Genomic DNA, 16,176 nt, shown 5'->3' with positions numbered 1-16,176 from the left:
TGATCTCACTGGCCCCTTCCCAGGCCCCCCTCTCCCTCCCCATGCTTTCCCAGAGTCCTGGCCTCACTGTCTTCGGGCATGAGAATGCACAGACCTCTGCAAGCCTGGTCTGCCCTGTGAGGCATCTGCTCCTTTGTGTCCCCAAGCACTTTACATGCCTGCATTGTGCTTACCTCTCATATTCCCACCTGAGCTCAAGGAAGTTCTCCCTTCTCTTCTGTCCCTGCAGTGGACACAGAGGCCATTCTGGCCCTTCCATCTATGACAGGCCTGGCCTAGACCATGGGCTCCAGAGGCCAGACAGAGCATTCGGCCCTGGTTGGCTGGTTAAACAGCAGAGGCCCAGCCACCTTCTACATGGTGCAGGAAGCAGTGTCTCCATGGGGTCTATTCCTGTGTTCATCCTGTGTCCCTTGCCCTCCCTGCCCCTGGGCTGCAGTGAGCAGGTACAGAAGTGAAGCATCCATGGTCCCTGCCCTCAGCAACCCAGCACTGAACAAAAATGATGTGTGGAGAAGCCACCCTCCTCCCACTGCTGGTGGTCGGTTTCCTGAAATTCCCTCTAGCCAATTCTGAAGTGCCCTTCTGGAAAGCCCAAGAGAAGAGCTCTAGAAGGTCAGGGCCCTTCACCATGACATGATGTTACCTGAGTGTGCCGAAGGTGAACCCAAAGATCCTAGGCAATCACTGATATATTCCTAGCATCTACCCCCAAATCTGAAGTAGTAAATTCTTGAGTTTATACCCTTCATGTGACTTTTGCTTCTTGCCTCTCTTCACCCTGGGGAAGATAGAACATGGATTTATGCAGGGATTGTGGGATGAGCAAAGCTTCACCCACCATCAGCATTCCACATAAGTCATAGGCTATGACTTCGATTTCTCTTAGCTCTTGACTTTGCCAAGAACTCAGAATCCTGAAGCTATCAGTTTCAGCTCATTTCTCTGCCCCTGGGACTTCTGTCAGCAGCATGAGCCCATGCTGGCCTCAAGCAGGTAGGAGCCTGCAGGGAACCATGGAAAGGACCCGCTCCACCCTAAACCAGGATGTGTGCATGCTAACCCCTGACTCCCTACCTGATGCTGCTGTGACCCTCCTGAGTCAATTCACTTCGTTCTGGGCCTCCCTCTATTCTCCTAGCTGTGTGGCTGCCTGCCCCGCTCCCACCAGGGAGGGAGGATGTGCCTGTCACAAGACCTCCTTTGCTCTTTGGAGATGCTTTAGGAAAACACCTGTTGAATGTTAGTTCAGTAGGCCTGAACTTTGTGCTTCTCCGTCCTGGAGACCATCCATGGGCTGGGCCCCCACTCCTTAGGCACAGAATCAGCATTCAGAGCAGGGACACATGCATGTTTCTTCCCATCCTGGATCTTCTGTATTCAAGCAGTAGACACATTGTGCTAAATGCTGGGGTCCTATCAGAGGAAGCAAGTCATGCCACCTCCTCCTCCTGATGATGGGATGGTGAGTGATCTTGGGTTTCCTTAGGAACCAGGAACATCCCACTGTCCCTCAAAACATGTCATAAAGAAGTCACAGTACTTCTTGCCCTTTGTCTAGCTCTTGGCTCCTCTGTGGTAGGTCAGAAGGGGAATGCGGAGGTGCCATCTCCTGAGGGATAATAGCTGTCCAAAATTGATGTCCCTCCCATCTTCTCAGGGCAGCCTATTTGTCTTCCTGTTTCCCTGTCCTCTCCTCCCATCCATATAACGTCCTTGATCCCTCATCTCACTGAGCACTGGGATGCCACCCTTGCCCTATTTCTCCATCTCCAGCCTCATGCTCTTGCTCAGCCTCCATGCATTTAGAGCTTTTTCTGTGATCTCTCTTGCTGGTACAGTCTTCCAGGAGCACCTGCTGCACAGATACCATCAGCAACTTTTAACCACCTTTCCCCACCCACCTACCACTCACACTGCCACCAACTGCTTGGGCCCTAATAAAAACTTTCCATAGTAACTTCCAGAATCCCTCTCTACCTCCTGCTTTCTAGCTTTGGCTGTGCATGCCATTCTCCCTTCCCACAGCCATGCCCCCTTCCCAGCATCTCACTCATCCCTCTGTGTCTGTGCCCACACTCTCTTATATGTAAAAGAAACCTTTTTCTTCCCTCATCCACAAAGTCCCCTCTCATTAACAATGCCTTCTATCTACCACCAGTGTCTGTACTTTTAACCAAAGCCAGGCCCTTGACTTGGGAATTCACTTCTATTCTGTGTCCTCTACAACAGGGCATTGCTCCAGTAGCTCTTCCCTCTTTTCTTCATCAGTTTATCCCTCTCAACTGAATCTTTCCCATCAACATCCAACATGCTATGTATCTCATATTTTTCAAAAACTCTCTGAATTCCATGTTCTCTTTCTGCTAGTCCCTCATTTTTCTGCACCTCTCTGGAACAAACCTCCTTGAATACATGATTATACTTGCTATCACCAATTGCTCTCCTTCCATTGTATCTTGAATCCACTCCCGTCACACCTTCATCACTCATCTAATTCTGTTTTTCTTAATGTCACAGAGGATCTCTATGTTTTTAAGTTGAATGCCGTTCATCTTACTTGGCTAGTTGGCAACTGGTTATGCAATTGATCGCTTTCTCTTTGAAATATTTTCCTCTCTTTGCTTTCAGTACACCACACTCTTCTGTTTTTCTTCCTACCTCACTGGCTAATGCTTCTTTGTTCCTCTACTTACTGGTTCCTCCTTTTATTCCCAGTTAACTTTAGAGTGTCCTAGCCCAGTCTTTAGATCTCTCCATTTACATTTAGTTCCATGGTGATGTTATCCAGTTGCATGGTTTTATCTGTATCTATATTTATATCTATATCTATATCTATATCTATATCCATCTGTCTGTTATCTGCAACCAGGACCCTCCCTGAGGACCATCAGGCTTGCTTCTGTGTTGAAGATAGACTGTTGGGCATATGGTGTCAGGATAAAAGGGGGACCTTATGATGTGACTGCAGTAATGGTAGCAGTAGAGAGGGTGAGAAGTGGTCATGTTCTGGATGGATTTTTGAAGTAAAGACAACAGGATTTACTGATGGAACGGATGTGGACTGTTAGGGAAAAAAAATTCAAGAATGACACTATTGTTTTTGTCCTGAATTACTGGAAAGATGGAATTGTCCTTAACTAATGTGAGAAATACCATGATTGGAGCAGATTTGGTGTGTGTAAATGGATGATGATGGTGGGTGGGCAGGGAATCAAGAGTTCATTTTTGTATAGGTTGAGATGAATATTTGATATCCAAATATATATGTTAATTAGGCAATTTGAACCTATGAGACTATCTACCTCATGAGATGATGAGCTCCTCCGGGGCAAGGCTTGTGTCTTGTTTGTTGTGTTTGGCATAGTACTTAGCACAGAGTAAGTACTCCAATATTTTGATTGTTGAATGTGAGATGTTTTTCAAAGTAATTTTTATTGTGACCATCTGGGATCCTCCTGACCAGCTAATTACTTCCTCCTGTGGCACAACCTCACACCTCATAGCACTCATCACAAAGATGTAACGCTTTCTCTGCTTCCCCAGCAGACTTGGATTCAACTAATATAAGGTATTACTATGCATTAGCTACTTTCTTAGGCCCTGAGGTAATGAGGCATATTTTAACCATTCAGGCAAGTTAAGGATGAGAAACTGAACTACAAGGAGAGTCAGTAAAAATAGAGGAAAGGGGGCTAACTTGAGAGTCATCAAGATTAGAACCCAGTGACTGTCTTGATGTATGAACTGAGCAAAAAAGTGAATGTATAGTGATAACATTCCCTGACTTTGGAAATCAATTTGGTGAGGTAGCGGTTTTGAATTAATTTGCATTGTCTTTGTAACAAGATAGAGTTTTGCGTCAGTTGTTGAATATACAGTTTGGAGCTCAGGGGAAAGACTGGGTCAGAAATGTGGCTTTGAGAATCACCAGTACATTAACAATAATTGAGGTTTGGGGTATGGATGTACAATTATCCCCCTTTTCCAGATAAAGAAACTGGGGCTCAGAAATGTTAAGTAACTCGTCAAATATCTGAGCTAGAATTCTAAACTTCATTTTTCTCCACATTCCATTCTTGTGACTTTGACCTTAAAATCTGCATTCTCCCCTCAGGGTCAGACATTTGTCCTAAAAATTACAAAAACACTTGCTTAAGAATTTTGTAATATTTTCTTTGTGCTGTTTTATTGCCCTTTGTTCATGTTTATCATTTTGCCCTAAAATCATTCTTTGGTCACTTCAGCCAGAAATTTTCTTCCAGAGGGAAGGGGGTGACCCAAATCTTTTACTCATGTTTAACCTGTTGAGTGGAGCAAGCACAACCTTGAGCTATGCTGTTCTGCCATGGCTTCTTAAGAGGTCAGGGGTTCCAGGGAGACTAGTGCCTACCTTAACCCAAGTAACTGGAGAAGGAAGGACAAGGTCCCCTTAGGTCTCCTTAGAGCATCCAGGGAATATGAGTATGATGGCCATTATTTTTTTTTTCTTTTTTTTTTTTTTATTATTATACTTTAAGTTCTAGGGTACATGTGCATAACGTGCAGGTTTGTTACATATGTATACTTGTGCCATGTTGGTGTGCTGCACCCATCAACTCGTCAGCACCCATCAATTCGTCATTTATATCAGGTATAACTCCCAATGCAATCCCTCCCCCCCTCACCCCCCATGATAGGCCCCGATGTGTGATGTTCCCCTTCCCGAGTCCAAGTGATGTCATTGTTCAGTTCCCACCTATGAGTGAGAACATGCAGTGTTTGGTTTTCTGTTCTTGTGATAGTTTGCTAAGAATGATGGTTTCCAGCTGCATCCATGTCCCTACAAAGGACGCAAACTCATCCTTTTTTATGGCTGCATAATATTCCATGGTGTATATGTGCCACATTTTCTTAATCCAGTCTGTCACTGATGGACATTTGGGTTGATTCCAAGACTTTGCTATTGTGAATAGTGCCGCAATAAACATACGTGTGCATGTGTCTTTATAGCAGCATGATTTATAATCCTTTGGGTATATACCCAGTAGTGGGATGGCTGGGTCATATGGTACATCTAGATCAAGATCCTTGAGGAATCGCCATACTGTTTTCCATAATGGTTGAACTAGTTTACAATCCCACCAACAGTGTAAAAGTGTTCCTATTTCTCCACATCCTCTCCAGCACCTGTTGTTTCCTGACTTTTGAATGATTGCCATTCTAACTGGTGTGAGATGGTATCTCATTGTGGTTTTGATTTGCATTTCTCTGATGGCCAGTGATGATGAGCATTTTTTCATGTGTCTGTTGGCTGTATGAATGTCTTCTTTTGAGAAATGTCTGTTCATATCCTTTGCCCACTTTTTGATGGGGTTGTTTGTTTCTTTCTTGTAAATTTGTTTGAGTTCTTTGTAGATTCTGGATATTAGCCCTTTGTCAGATGAGTAGATTGCAAAAATTTTCTCCCATTCTGTAGGTTGCCTGTTCACTCTGATGGTAGTTTCTTTTGCTGTGCAGAAGCTCTTTAGTTTAATCATATCCCATTTGTCAATTTTGGGTTTTGCTGGATGGCCATTATTAAGAGGCTTGATGTGTGGCCAGGATTACCAAAGCTGCCTTTGGTGGTGGATCACTCACCCAGTGATGGTACTGAGATCAGGGTGGGAGGCTCAACTGAAAAGGTAGCATGAAAGAACTCTAGGAATGTCTTGGTATGGCAAGCTACACTGAGAGACCTCCCAAAGCAGGTCTGTAGGAGGGACTTTGTTTAATCTGTGTGTGAGGGAGAATGTGAATAGGATATCATTTGGAGGGGCTTACATTTCTTAGCAGCTCCTTACAGATCTCAGCTTGCCACTCAACCTCCCTCTTGGACTTCTTCATTTCATTCCAAAGTTTTCAGAGAATTCCACAAAATATTTCAATTAATAATAACTATGTATTTCCCTGAATAGCAAAATATTGGACATTCCTAGAGGGAGGCAAAAGGGCCAGAATCCCATCACCTCAGTTATGAGCAGCTGATCTCGTTGTTAGACTCATGTGTGGCATTAAATTCTAGATTTGTGGTCACTTTCTGTGTTAACTTTCCAAAAGCCTTGTCTTCTTTTGACAGCCAAGGTGATTGACTTTGGTGTTTTCAGAAATGCAGTAGCACACAATGAAGAGATGTAGAAGGGTGAGCCATCCTTGGCCGGAAAAAGTGTAGGAGTCACCCCCTTTGGGAAAGGCACCAGGTAGATCCTGGTAGGGGCTTCAGCTGACTGGGTGCCCACTGTTAGTTACTGTGAAGGTAAATTCAAGGAGCAAGGATCATGGCAAGGAGGGTGGTAGAGAAGGACTCCAGGCACAGGTGGTATAGAAACAGTAGGGCTGGGTATAAGCTGCTGGCAGTAACTTGACAGGCTCACATATGTTTAGAAAATCTCTTATATTTGTGGTTCTTTCCCAGAAACTTCAGTGCTCAACTCCCTGCCCTTCATCACACTAAGGGCAAGCAGAACCAAGCTCAGTGATCCCTCCCCAAAGCACTTGGACCTTGGGTTTGCCTCCTGGCTCTAGGCTCATTTTAGCATCAAGCAAACTGTCTTTTCTCCATTCTCATGCCCTGGTCAGGCATGAGAATCAGCTTTTGTCACAGGTACTCAGACCTCCAACTACCTGCCCCTGCTCCTTACCAACCCCTGGGCCTGTGGGACAAGCCCTTCTCCATTTTCTACTGTGATCTCATTCCAGGAGGCTTCCATTTCGTGCAACTGAGAGGCAGTGGAGGTAGTAAACAGGCAGCAGGATTACAGCCGGCTCCAAGATGGCTTTTCTAAAAAGATCTTTCCAGTATAAACAGGGAGAAGTCAGAGGAGAGTCATTCATCTGTATCTGACATCTGTCATATTAGATATTGTGTTTTGATAAACACAAAAGCATCTCCTCAAGGAGGGAATACTGTGGCACTCCTCTAAAATGAACCATCTGAATGGTGGGTTAAAGCTCCTTCCCTAGACAGGAAGGTCTTTTTAGCCTCCCTCACACCTTCCCTTAATACAATACAGCAGAGACAAGAAGCAGACAGACAACGTATTGCTGAGAAATGTAGAGTGTATTTCTGGTGGCACCCTGCCCCACCAGCATGTTTATGGAAACGACAATACTGGTCCTCTGGAGGGCTGCAGCAGCTGGGGAGCCTATAAACTCTTTTTCATGGCTCTGTGTGTTCTCCTTGAGCAGACCAATGTTTCTATCTGAACTGAGGGTCAGGAGCTAGGGTGGGTGCCCTGGTTGGGGGGCACAAGCCTCTCGAGGACAGTGACGAGGGCAGTGGCGGAGGTGGCCCGGGGCTGAGGCAGAGCCAGCTTGTCTGGAGTGTAGCCATGGCTTGTTGTCTAGGGACTGGGGACCGTCCAAGAAAGCTGGGCCCACCAGCTTCTCAGAAGGACAAGATTGGGCCTTGGAGTACCCTGTCAGCTTCTCTGTCTTACTTCTCCCCACAGGGCTCTTGGCTGGAGCCAGGCTCTTTGCAACATCTTCTTTTCTGGTTTTGGCCACTTTTGCAGCTGAGAACATGGAGTCCTCATGCCCTTTGCTTTTTGTCTTGGGGTTAATACGCTGCAGAAAAGATTTAATTTTATTTCTCAAGCTAGACTCTGGAAGGCTGGGCTTCTTTTGTGTATGGGCTGGCATCACCTGTCCATGCAAAACCTGGCCTTGCAAAGTTTGGCCCTGCAAGGGCTTACACTGAGTTGGGTGGCTCAGGAGAGGCTGACCCTGTGAAGCCTGGGGCACCACAGTCTGGGCATTCTCAGGAATTGTCTCTGGTTCAAGGATGACATTTAGCTCAGTTTGATTGTTTTGTAGGTCATTGTCAGATTCTTTCTCCCCAGGGACTCGTGGAGGTAGCTGTGGGAGCTTAAGCTGAGGGTGATGGTGGGAGCTGTGTTGACAGGGATCAGCAAGATGAAAGCTATGGCTCCATCGCCAGAAGCCTCGGGGTGTCTGGTTTGGAAGCATCCCTGCTGGCCTCTGGTCTTCAGCAGGGGGTCTCTCTTCTCTGGTAGCGGAGTGCCCAAACCCCGCATCCCCTTCTCTATGGTCCCTGGCTGCTTTGGTTTCCTCTGGGTCCTCTCTCTTTCCTGCTAGCATGGGGACACAGGCTGGGTCCTTGCTCTTGCCAGGGCTTTGGGGCTCAGGGCCCCAGAGTTCCTCCATGCTGGGCTTGTTCACACTGGCCTCCATCCGAACACAAAGCATGTGGGCCTCTGTCATGTCCCCACTGGGTTGTGAGATCTTGGAGACCGAGTGGGCAGAATCCTTGAGTACTGCTTTGGAACTAGATTGCCTTTGGTTCTGCTGCACTGCCTTCAAGTCATTGGCCAGCTGTTCTTTAAGGTGAACCTGTTCTGGATTAGGGGCAGGAAGAGTGTCTGGTGGGATGGGCAGTTCTTGGAGCAATGCCTCCCCTTGGTGGTTTAGACTTTCAAGAGACTTCTTTGTGGATATGTTCTCTGGTGCTGTAGCAGTTTGTTCCCTGGACTCTCTTGCCTTAATGGGAATTCCCCATTGTATCTCTAGGACCTTTTTTCTCAAGTGGAAGTTTAGTTTGGTCAAGATATGTGTCTGGAGTGAGTGGGGGCTAGCAGGACGTGTCTGGCTTTCTAGAGGCAGCATCTCCATTGTTCCTTTTACCGGCACCGCAGACTGGAATTCTTTTGCAACGTCTGTACAAGTCTCATTGTTGCCTTGAGGGCATGGCCCAAGGCTTATACACCGTTCTTCAAATGAAACCATCTGAGTCAGAGGCTCTGCTGGGATTTCCACAGGCGCAGGCACCATCTCTGTGATGACAGATTGGCTAGTGACTGCCGGGGCCAGGGCTCTGGAGAGCGCCACATAATACAGAGCAGGGAGCCCCGACAGGAAGACCAGATACTTGTGCCGTAAAGTTGTCTCCAGTTTCTCAATGGCTTCCACGGACAAGACTCGGAGCAGCTTAGGGTGTTGAGTGACAGTACCTGGTAAGACCTGTTGCTGCTGATCAAGGGCCGTTGGCATCCAGGGCATAACTTTGTGATGTAGGTCTGGGTCACTTGCTGCCTGCAGTTCCAGGAGCTGGTTTTCTGGAATGCAGGGTAAAGGAGCCACTGCCAGGACCCCAGAAATTCTGCAGTCCCAGGACCTGTGTACACAGGCAGGGATCTTGCCCTGGTGGATCTGTCCACATTTGGAGTCGATGTGGTTCTGCAATATTGCCTTGGCCTGGGTTAACAAGTGTGGCATGGTGATGGACACTGGGGCCACAGTGGGTGACAGCACATCACAAGCCCCTTTGGCCTCTAGGGCTACAGGCTGGGGGATGCTCACATTGGCTAGGGCTGTGCTGCTGTAGGATGCAGTCTGTTGGTTAGTGGAGGTAAGGAGCAGCTGGATGGACTGCTGGATTTTCTGAGGCAGGCCCCAGCGATGGTGAATCAACTGTTTCTGGATGTGGAATTCCAGCAGCTTCCGGGCATGCTCTGGGAAGAAGAGTAGCTCCCTGGTGAGCACTGAGATGGACTTCCCTGGCTGGGAAGTTGTCATGGTCTCAGGAGACTGAGCTTTGCCACAGGGCTCATGCTGCATGAGGCACTGGGTGTGCTGAGACCTCTGGAGGGCAGCTGGCCAGCCCCACTGAAGCTGGAGTTGCCTCTGTAGCAGATGCCACTCCAAGGCTTCACACTCAGCCAGAGTCAGAAATGGGACATTGATCTGAGCTTGTTGATGGTCAGATGGAGACACCCAATTTGGGGAAAGTGGGGAAGAGCGTGGGGCTGACTGGGGTGAAGTTTTAGGGAGCAGTTGGGGGAGGGAGAGCTTGTTGAAGAGAAAAGGATCCTTCAAAGGGGGCTTGGGCACATTTTCATTCTTGGGGAGGCCTTGAGAGTCCATGAAAGTGGCAACCAGGGACTCACTGTGCAGAGAAGGGAGCCCACTGAATAGCTGGCTGTATTTCTGCTGGAGATCACTCCCTGAGTCATTATCTTGTCCCCCAGACAGTAGATGGGGGTCACGTAGGGCTTTAAGGGCTGGAGAGGGCAAGGCTAGAGCCATAGGGTTTGGGCTTTGCTGACAGTGGTGTCTTTGTTCTGGGTTCATAGTGGACCATTCAGAAACCCAGAAGGTCTGGATGGGCTGGCCAGCCACACATGAACACCAGGTCTGTAGGGAAATGGTCTGAAATCTATGAAGAGAGACCTGAGAAGTATTATTCAGGTTGAAAGAAACTGGCTGGTCATTTCCAGATTGGTAATACAATGGTGGGTTTGGCATAAGCTGCCTCAGGGACTCCTCCACACGTCTGGGGAGCCCCCACCTCTGGAAATGCATCCATTTTTTAACATGTACCTCAAGAAGCCTCAGTACTTCAGGACTAAGAAATGGCAGGTGGGCAGGGAGGACCATATGCAAGGCCATTGGATGCATCGGGTTCAGGGTTTCTGGGTTCAGGGACAGCAAGGAGACCTGGGAATTCAAGTGATGCTGGCCTTGGTTCCCCTGGACAAAGCTGGGGTTACTCTGCATCATCTCCTCCTGGTTCAGTGGAACCCTTGGCTCCTCAAGCCTTGAAGAAGCTGTGGTGTTTGGGCCTGTGAGCACATCTGGCACTTGAAATTCCTGCCCTAGCTGGAGGTGATCAGCCCAGTAATCTTGTATGCCATCTGCATACGTTGACTGGGCAGCTGACTGGGTTAAAGATTCCTCATCTGTTAATTGTGACAGTGTTGGGGTTACAGATGCCAGTGAAAGTTCTCTGGTGTTTCTAGAATGGAGCTCTAGACTCTGCTCAAAGGATACACTAGACACAGACAAGATCTCTAGGCAAGAGGAGACTTGTGATGGAGTCCTCGATAAAGTTGGGGAGCTCTGGTCATTCTCACCCACCAGCAATTGCTGAATCTCCAGAGCCATGGCATTGCAAATTTGGCAACAGGGATCTGTACATAGGAGTCGCCGCAGACTTCCCTCCGGGGGAAGCCAGCCCAGGCTGGAAAGGGAAACATGGCAAACATTAATGATGGAGCGACATCTACCTTCTTGGAAGAGTGTGGGCTAGGGTTGGTGTTGCCCTTCCCTAGTCCTGCAAGTCTAGAAGCCTATACCTCCTTCATGTCTACTCCTCTACTTTTCTTCTTAAGAAAATGGCATTTGGTAAGGTATGGTGGGCTGGGGGTTAGGGCTTGTTGGACAAGGCCTCAGAAAACCCACAGAAGGGTACGGCCCTCAGAGAAGACTGGGAGCTGAGTTCTGTGTTGGCCTTGTTGAGAAGCTGAACTAGGAGAAAGGAACCAAGCATGTGGAAGAGTCAGTTGGTTAGCTTATGGGGCATAACCAGGAATATCACAAGGCAGAACTGTCTTGCAGTCTCATTTGAGGCTAAGAAACCCAAAGCCTAGTTTTCAGTACATCTAAACTGTGGAAAATGAGGTTTATGTGGTACTTGTGCATTCTGGGGACTGTGAGATATCCCTGATGATGTACCCAACATCTCCCGGGAATCAGTCTTTTTCTCTAGAAATCTTAAGAGGATAAGATGATAGGCTCCTGTCTTAGGGCTGTGTTAGGAACTGGACTCCCTGAATATAGAACTAAAGGAGGTAATATCATCAGGGTTCATCTTGCTCAGCTGAGTCTGCCCATGTAAGGGTGTAGCTGTAAAAAGAATGCGACATGGGTGACTTCCTCATGCAAAATCCATTCTCTTGATTGGATAACGTATCTGAGAACTGAGTAGAACCCCATATGAATAACGTACTTTTATGGATAACGTACTAGTAAAATCCTGAATTTCAGAATTACTGTGACCCTATCCCAAATCAGTGTTGGGTGACTCTTTCCTCCTGAGATGATTATGCCTTTACAACCCTCTCAACTAGTGAACCAGCCTCCATCATGTATGTCTCCCTCCCAGCCATTTTTCCATCTCCTCAGTCCTGCCCCAGGCTAAACGAAAAAATCACCACAGGCCAGGCTGGTGTTTAGAGACTACAAACAGCAATAGATCACCTTTTCATGACAGAGAGCAGCTCTTGTGGCTTCTCAGCTTCTTCCTGAGAAAGTCTCCTAGCTGAGGAACCAGAAGACAATGTTATAGTAGTCAGTGGCATGGTAGAGTTTTCAGAGTAGCTATAGGAGATTGGAGGCCTTTGACTGTCAGCAAGAAGACACTGAGAACCCTAATTATGAATGCTTTAAGGCCGTTCTGTGCACAGTGTAATGAATCATGACTTGTTCTCCTGTGCCCATTTTTATTTGACCTTAACAACCATACTGTGAGTGAGAAAATCATCAGATGCCCATGTTATGGCAAACAAGACTGACAGATGAAGTGACTTGCACAGGTTTTAAAACTAGTAAATGACACAGCTAAGGACATCTGCACTATTTCCTCAATTCTTTATTCCCATGGGAATAATGTAGAAACTTTTGGAATGTTTCCGAGGTAAGATTTCCCACCCATGGAAGTTTCAGTCTGGGGAACTGGAGTCTTCAGTGGCAGAGCACCTGGCTCCTGGCTCCAGGGGTCATAGAGGGACAGGATTCATGGGAAACATCCACAGTGGAAGGGAGTCAGAGGAGAGATTGGGACTTTACCTGTTGATGCTGCACCTCTAGCTCTTTGCCTGACTTTTTGGTGACGCTTAAAAGACAAAAACATTAGAATGTGAAGCTGGGATACCATTTTCTTTCTCATGTCCAAAATGAGACTTACATACATTTTCCACTGCCTTTCTGTATATCTATCTGTGTTTTATACACTCTCCTGGATTTTCTCTGCCTATTTCAGCTTTTTACCCCATTTTCCTTCTCTGCTTATTTCTGATTCACCTGGAGGCTTTTCCATATTCTATACCTCCCATCTGATTCCCAGATAAGTCCTGCTGGATGCTGAGGATGAAGCAAGAGAAAGGATGGTACAGATCAAAGAGTATGTCGTTCTAATACCCAAAGACCGGTTTATAAACACCTTAAAGGGCCACCAACCAAAAAAGTGCCCCCATATTGTGAGGTCTTCTGAGATCCAGTGAGATAGATCCCATATCATCTAGGTCTCTATTCAAGTCAAATGGAAAGCTTCTTGGCTTTTCAATTAGAGTATGGTTCAGGGAAGACCTGATAAGGAATTACTTTTAGGATCTGAGAAGGAAAAGACTGTATAAAAGTAACTAAAGGTATGCATAAAACTTGGGGGAGAGGGGCAGTGGGGTCAATAAGGAAGGACTCTGGAGCTTAAAAGCATATTATCTGAGGCTTAATTCGTTCAGTTGGAATCATAGTGTTGCCCTACCCGGCAGCAGCTCCTTTTAGCTTCCAAGTTCAATTCATGGTGGCTCCTTTTCACTTGCCAGATGATTAGAATAATGATGAAGATGGAGCCATAGGTGTATAAGGGATATCCAACATCCCACAGAACAAAAGTAGGACTCAACATGGTCTAAACCTCATTAGCATGAGATCAGCCATCCCTATATCTGGGCATTCAGAGTTCTGGTGCCTAATGACTTCCAGTGCTAGGCCTTGTCATGTCCACCTCACAGAGGATGGAACTAGGCCACCAGACTGCATCACAAAGCCCTCCCATTTCATGAGACACATGTAGTAGGGAAGCTCATGTGGTGATTCAGTCTGTAGATGAGGGTGTTTTGAGCCTGGCACCGAAGGTGCCACAAGCAATGTCTATTTCCTAGTCCATCTTCACTCTCCACTCCCTATACCAGCCTGATGGCTCGGCTCTCTCCTTCACAACTGTATGGTCACCTGTCCTCAGAGAACTGAGTGCTTTGGCATAGGGGCACCTTATGAGAAGGGGTGGTTAGGCGAGAGGAACCTCCACTAACTCTCCCACTTGTTTTGGAAATATACCTGAGAAACACATGAATTTAGGGTGGGTGGAGTCTGGTTATGGCTCGGAAATGGAGATCTTTGGTGTTTCAGGCAATGGGTAATTGGTAACAGAGGTGCAGGAAGGGGATCATGGCTTATGAGGTAGGGTGGTAGGGAGAGGCCAAGGTGGCCGTATCTATCCAGTCTGTGTGGCCTCAAGCTTGCAGATGGGTGGGGAGAGATTGTAAACGCTGCAATCTTTTGGAAGCACGTTAATGTGGCTCACTTCTGGAGTTCTGTCCAAAGCATGGTTTTCTAGAGCTGCCTCTAGAAAATGCTTGTTACAGCATTCTGCCTACTCAGGGAGATGAATGCCTGTAGAGATGGATTAGTAGCCATTTCTGGCTTTGGGTCACAAACTGGTTGCTGCTTGTGGTCAGATCTGTTCATCTCTGGATGTATTCTGTTTGCTTGTAGGATTTTTATTGTTTGCTTGAGTCGGATTCTGGAAACTTTTAAAGCAGGGCAGATGTTTTCCACTTTTGCCTCAGGACCCATCACTCCTATACTCTGCCCATTAATTTATACATTTATGTTACCTGCTTAACCTCCATGAATATTGCAATACTTCCCTAACAGTCAATGATTTCTGAATATCCTTAGAAAGTGTTGCCTTGGTGAGAATGGTTACAGCCAAAAGCGGAGAAAAAAATTCTTGGGCTCAAAATCTTTGAACATTCATCCAGTATCCCATCCTTTACCCCACTGGCATGGTAAGCCTTCGGTATGCTCATCCCTAAGCTGGGTGATGTCAAGGGTACAAGGACTTTGAGTCATGTTGGCTTTCTTCTCTCAAGCCACTTAAAAATCTAGTTTCAAAAACAAGACAAATTTACATGAATCAAGAGCCAATGACTTATTTCAAATAATTTGATATATTATTGAGGTTCAGGTCTCAACCTTTCAAGGGAGAGAATGCATGGAGGGGATCATTTTGGTCAGAGAGGGTTCCTGGGGAGATTAATTTTGGAGTTTTGTCTAAAAGTACAGGTTATAGGGAAAAGGACTGTTCCAGGTGGGAGAGAAAATTCCTAACAAATGCAGAACCCCAAGGAATGTGCCAGAATTCATTTGATACTAAAAACTGCAGTCTATCTTTAGCAGAGGTGCAGATGAATGGGTTGGAAAGCAATTGTGAGAAAGATTGGAGGAGCAGGCATGAGTCCTCCTTGATGGAAGGCCTTTGCATTTATTTTATTTTAATCACTTAGATTAATTGATTTTTTAAAGTAAGCATACATATAAATGGTATAAACTTCAAAAGATAGAAGAAGGTATAACATACTCTCTCCTCATCCTTGTCTCTCATCTCTAATTTTTATTTTATTCCCTCAGTCAATCACTTGTATCAGGTTCTTGTGTATCTTTCCAGACTAGTCTAGCATAAATTTAAAAATTGAATTTTAATGTTTTATTCACAAAGGGAAGCATAGTATAGATACTTTTCTCTCTTATTTCCCTCTTCCTCCTCCTTCTTATTCTCCTCCTCCTCCTTATTCTCCTCCTCCTCCTTCTTCTTCCCCTCCCTCCCTTCCTTCCTTCCTTCCTTCTCCTCCTCTCTCTCCCTCTTCTTCTTTCTTCTTCTTTCTTCTTACAAGGTCACCCAGGTTGGAGCCCAGTGACACAATCATAGCTCACTGCAGCCTCTAACTCCTGGGTTCAAGGGTTCCTCTTGCCTCAGCCTCCCAAGTCCCACCTGAACCCCCCCAAATGCTAGGATTACAATCTTATTTCATTTACTAAAATAAATATATCTTGAGCATATCATTTTCTTTAATGTCTTTAATATTTTCCTTGATATGGCTGAAACACAGTTCATCTTCAATGCCATATTCATGAATATTTCGTATAATTTTGCTCTAAAAATGCTGACATAAACCTTATATAATATAAATCTTTGCATAAATATATAGGCATATATGTAGGAAAAATTCCTTCTAGTAAAATTGCTGGATCAAAGGGTGTGTGCATTTTCAATGTATATATTGCCTAATTGCCTTCCAATTGTAGAAATTCACACTTCTAAAAAATGTTTTAAGAGTGCCTGTCTGAGCGAGACTCTGTCTCAAAAAAAAAAAAAAAAAAGAGTACCTGTCTTCCGTGTAGATGCATACGTCATTTTCCACCTTTTTGCTGTTGTGAATAATGTTCCAGTGAATGTTGGTGTATAAGTATCTGTTCAAATCCTTGTTTTCAGTTCTTTTGAGTATATACCATAGTTTCATTTTTGTTGCTTAAATTTTTCATTTGTCTAGAACTTAGTAATTAAAAACACTTTTCTGA

The 16,176-nt window shown here is 45.8% G+C and overlaps 1 protein-coding gene and 1 long non-coding RNA gene across 2 annotated transcripts in view; one reads left to right on the top strand and one right to left on the bottom strand.

Annotated features, from left to right (window-relative positions):
* Nucleotides 1-16,176, top strand: part of LOC111535189 — an 80,372-nt gene that overhangs the window by 13,800 nt on the left and 50,396 nt on the right. The window lies entirely within an intron of this gene.
* On the bottom strand, nucleotides 6,895-14,263 carry LOC111535167 (protein FAM205A-like). The gene is made up of 4 exons (XM_023201574.2): nucleotides 13,298-14,263; nucleotides 12,604-12,649; nucleotides 12,016-12,076; nucleotides 6,895-10,996 (listed from the first exon to the last, which is right to left on the bottom strand). Exons 1-4 carry the CDS (start codon nucleotides 13,439-13,441, stop codon nucleotides 7,240-7,242), a joined length of 4,008 nt encoding a protein of 1,335 aa, XP_023057342.1. The 5' UTR covers nucleotides 13,442-14,263; the 3' UTR covers nucleotides 6,895-7,239.

The sequence above is a fragment of the Piliocolobus tephrosceles genome, chromosome 14 (assembly GCF_002776525.5).
Source record: "Piliocolobus tephrosceles isolate RC106 chromosome 14, ASM277652v3, whole genome shotgun sequence".
NCBI lineage: Eukaryota > Metazoa > Chordata > Mammalia > Primates > Cercopithecidae > Piliocolobus > Piliocolobus tephrosceles.
Note: the sequence above shows the minus strand (reverse complement) of the source record. Positions and strands in the feature narration are given on the sequence as shown.

What these genes read in the sequence shown, in the direction of transcription:
- LOC111535167 (XM_023201574.2), bottom strand. Translation starts at nt 13,441, where the DNA reads ATGTTGAGTCCTACTTTTGTTCTGTGGGATGTTGGATATCCCTTATAC. An exon ending in CTAAAAGGAGCTGCTGCCGG is followed by an intron (nt 12,650 to 13,297) that starts GTAGGGCAACAC and finishes TTGTCTTTTAAG; the next exon opens with CGTCACCAAAAAGTCAGGCA. An exon ending in TAGAGGTGCAGCATCAACAG is followed by an intron (nt 12,077 to 12,603) that starts GTAAAGTCCCAA and finishes CTGGTTCCTCAG; the next exon opens with CTAGGAGACTTTCTCAGGAA.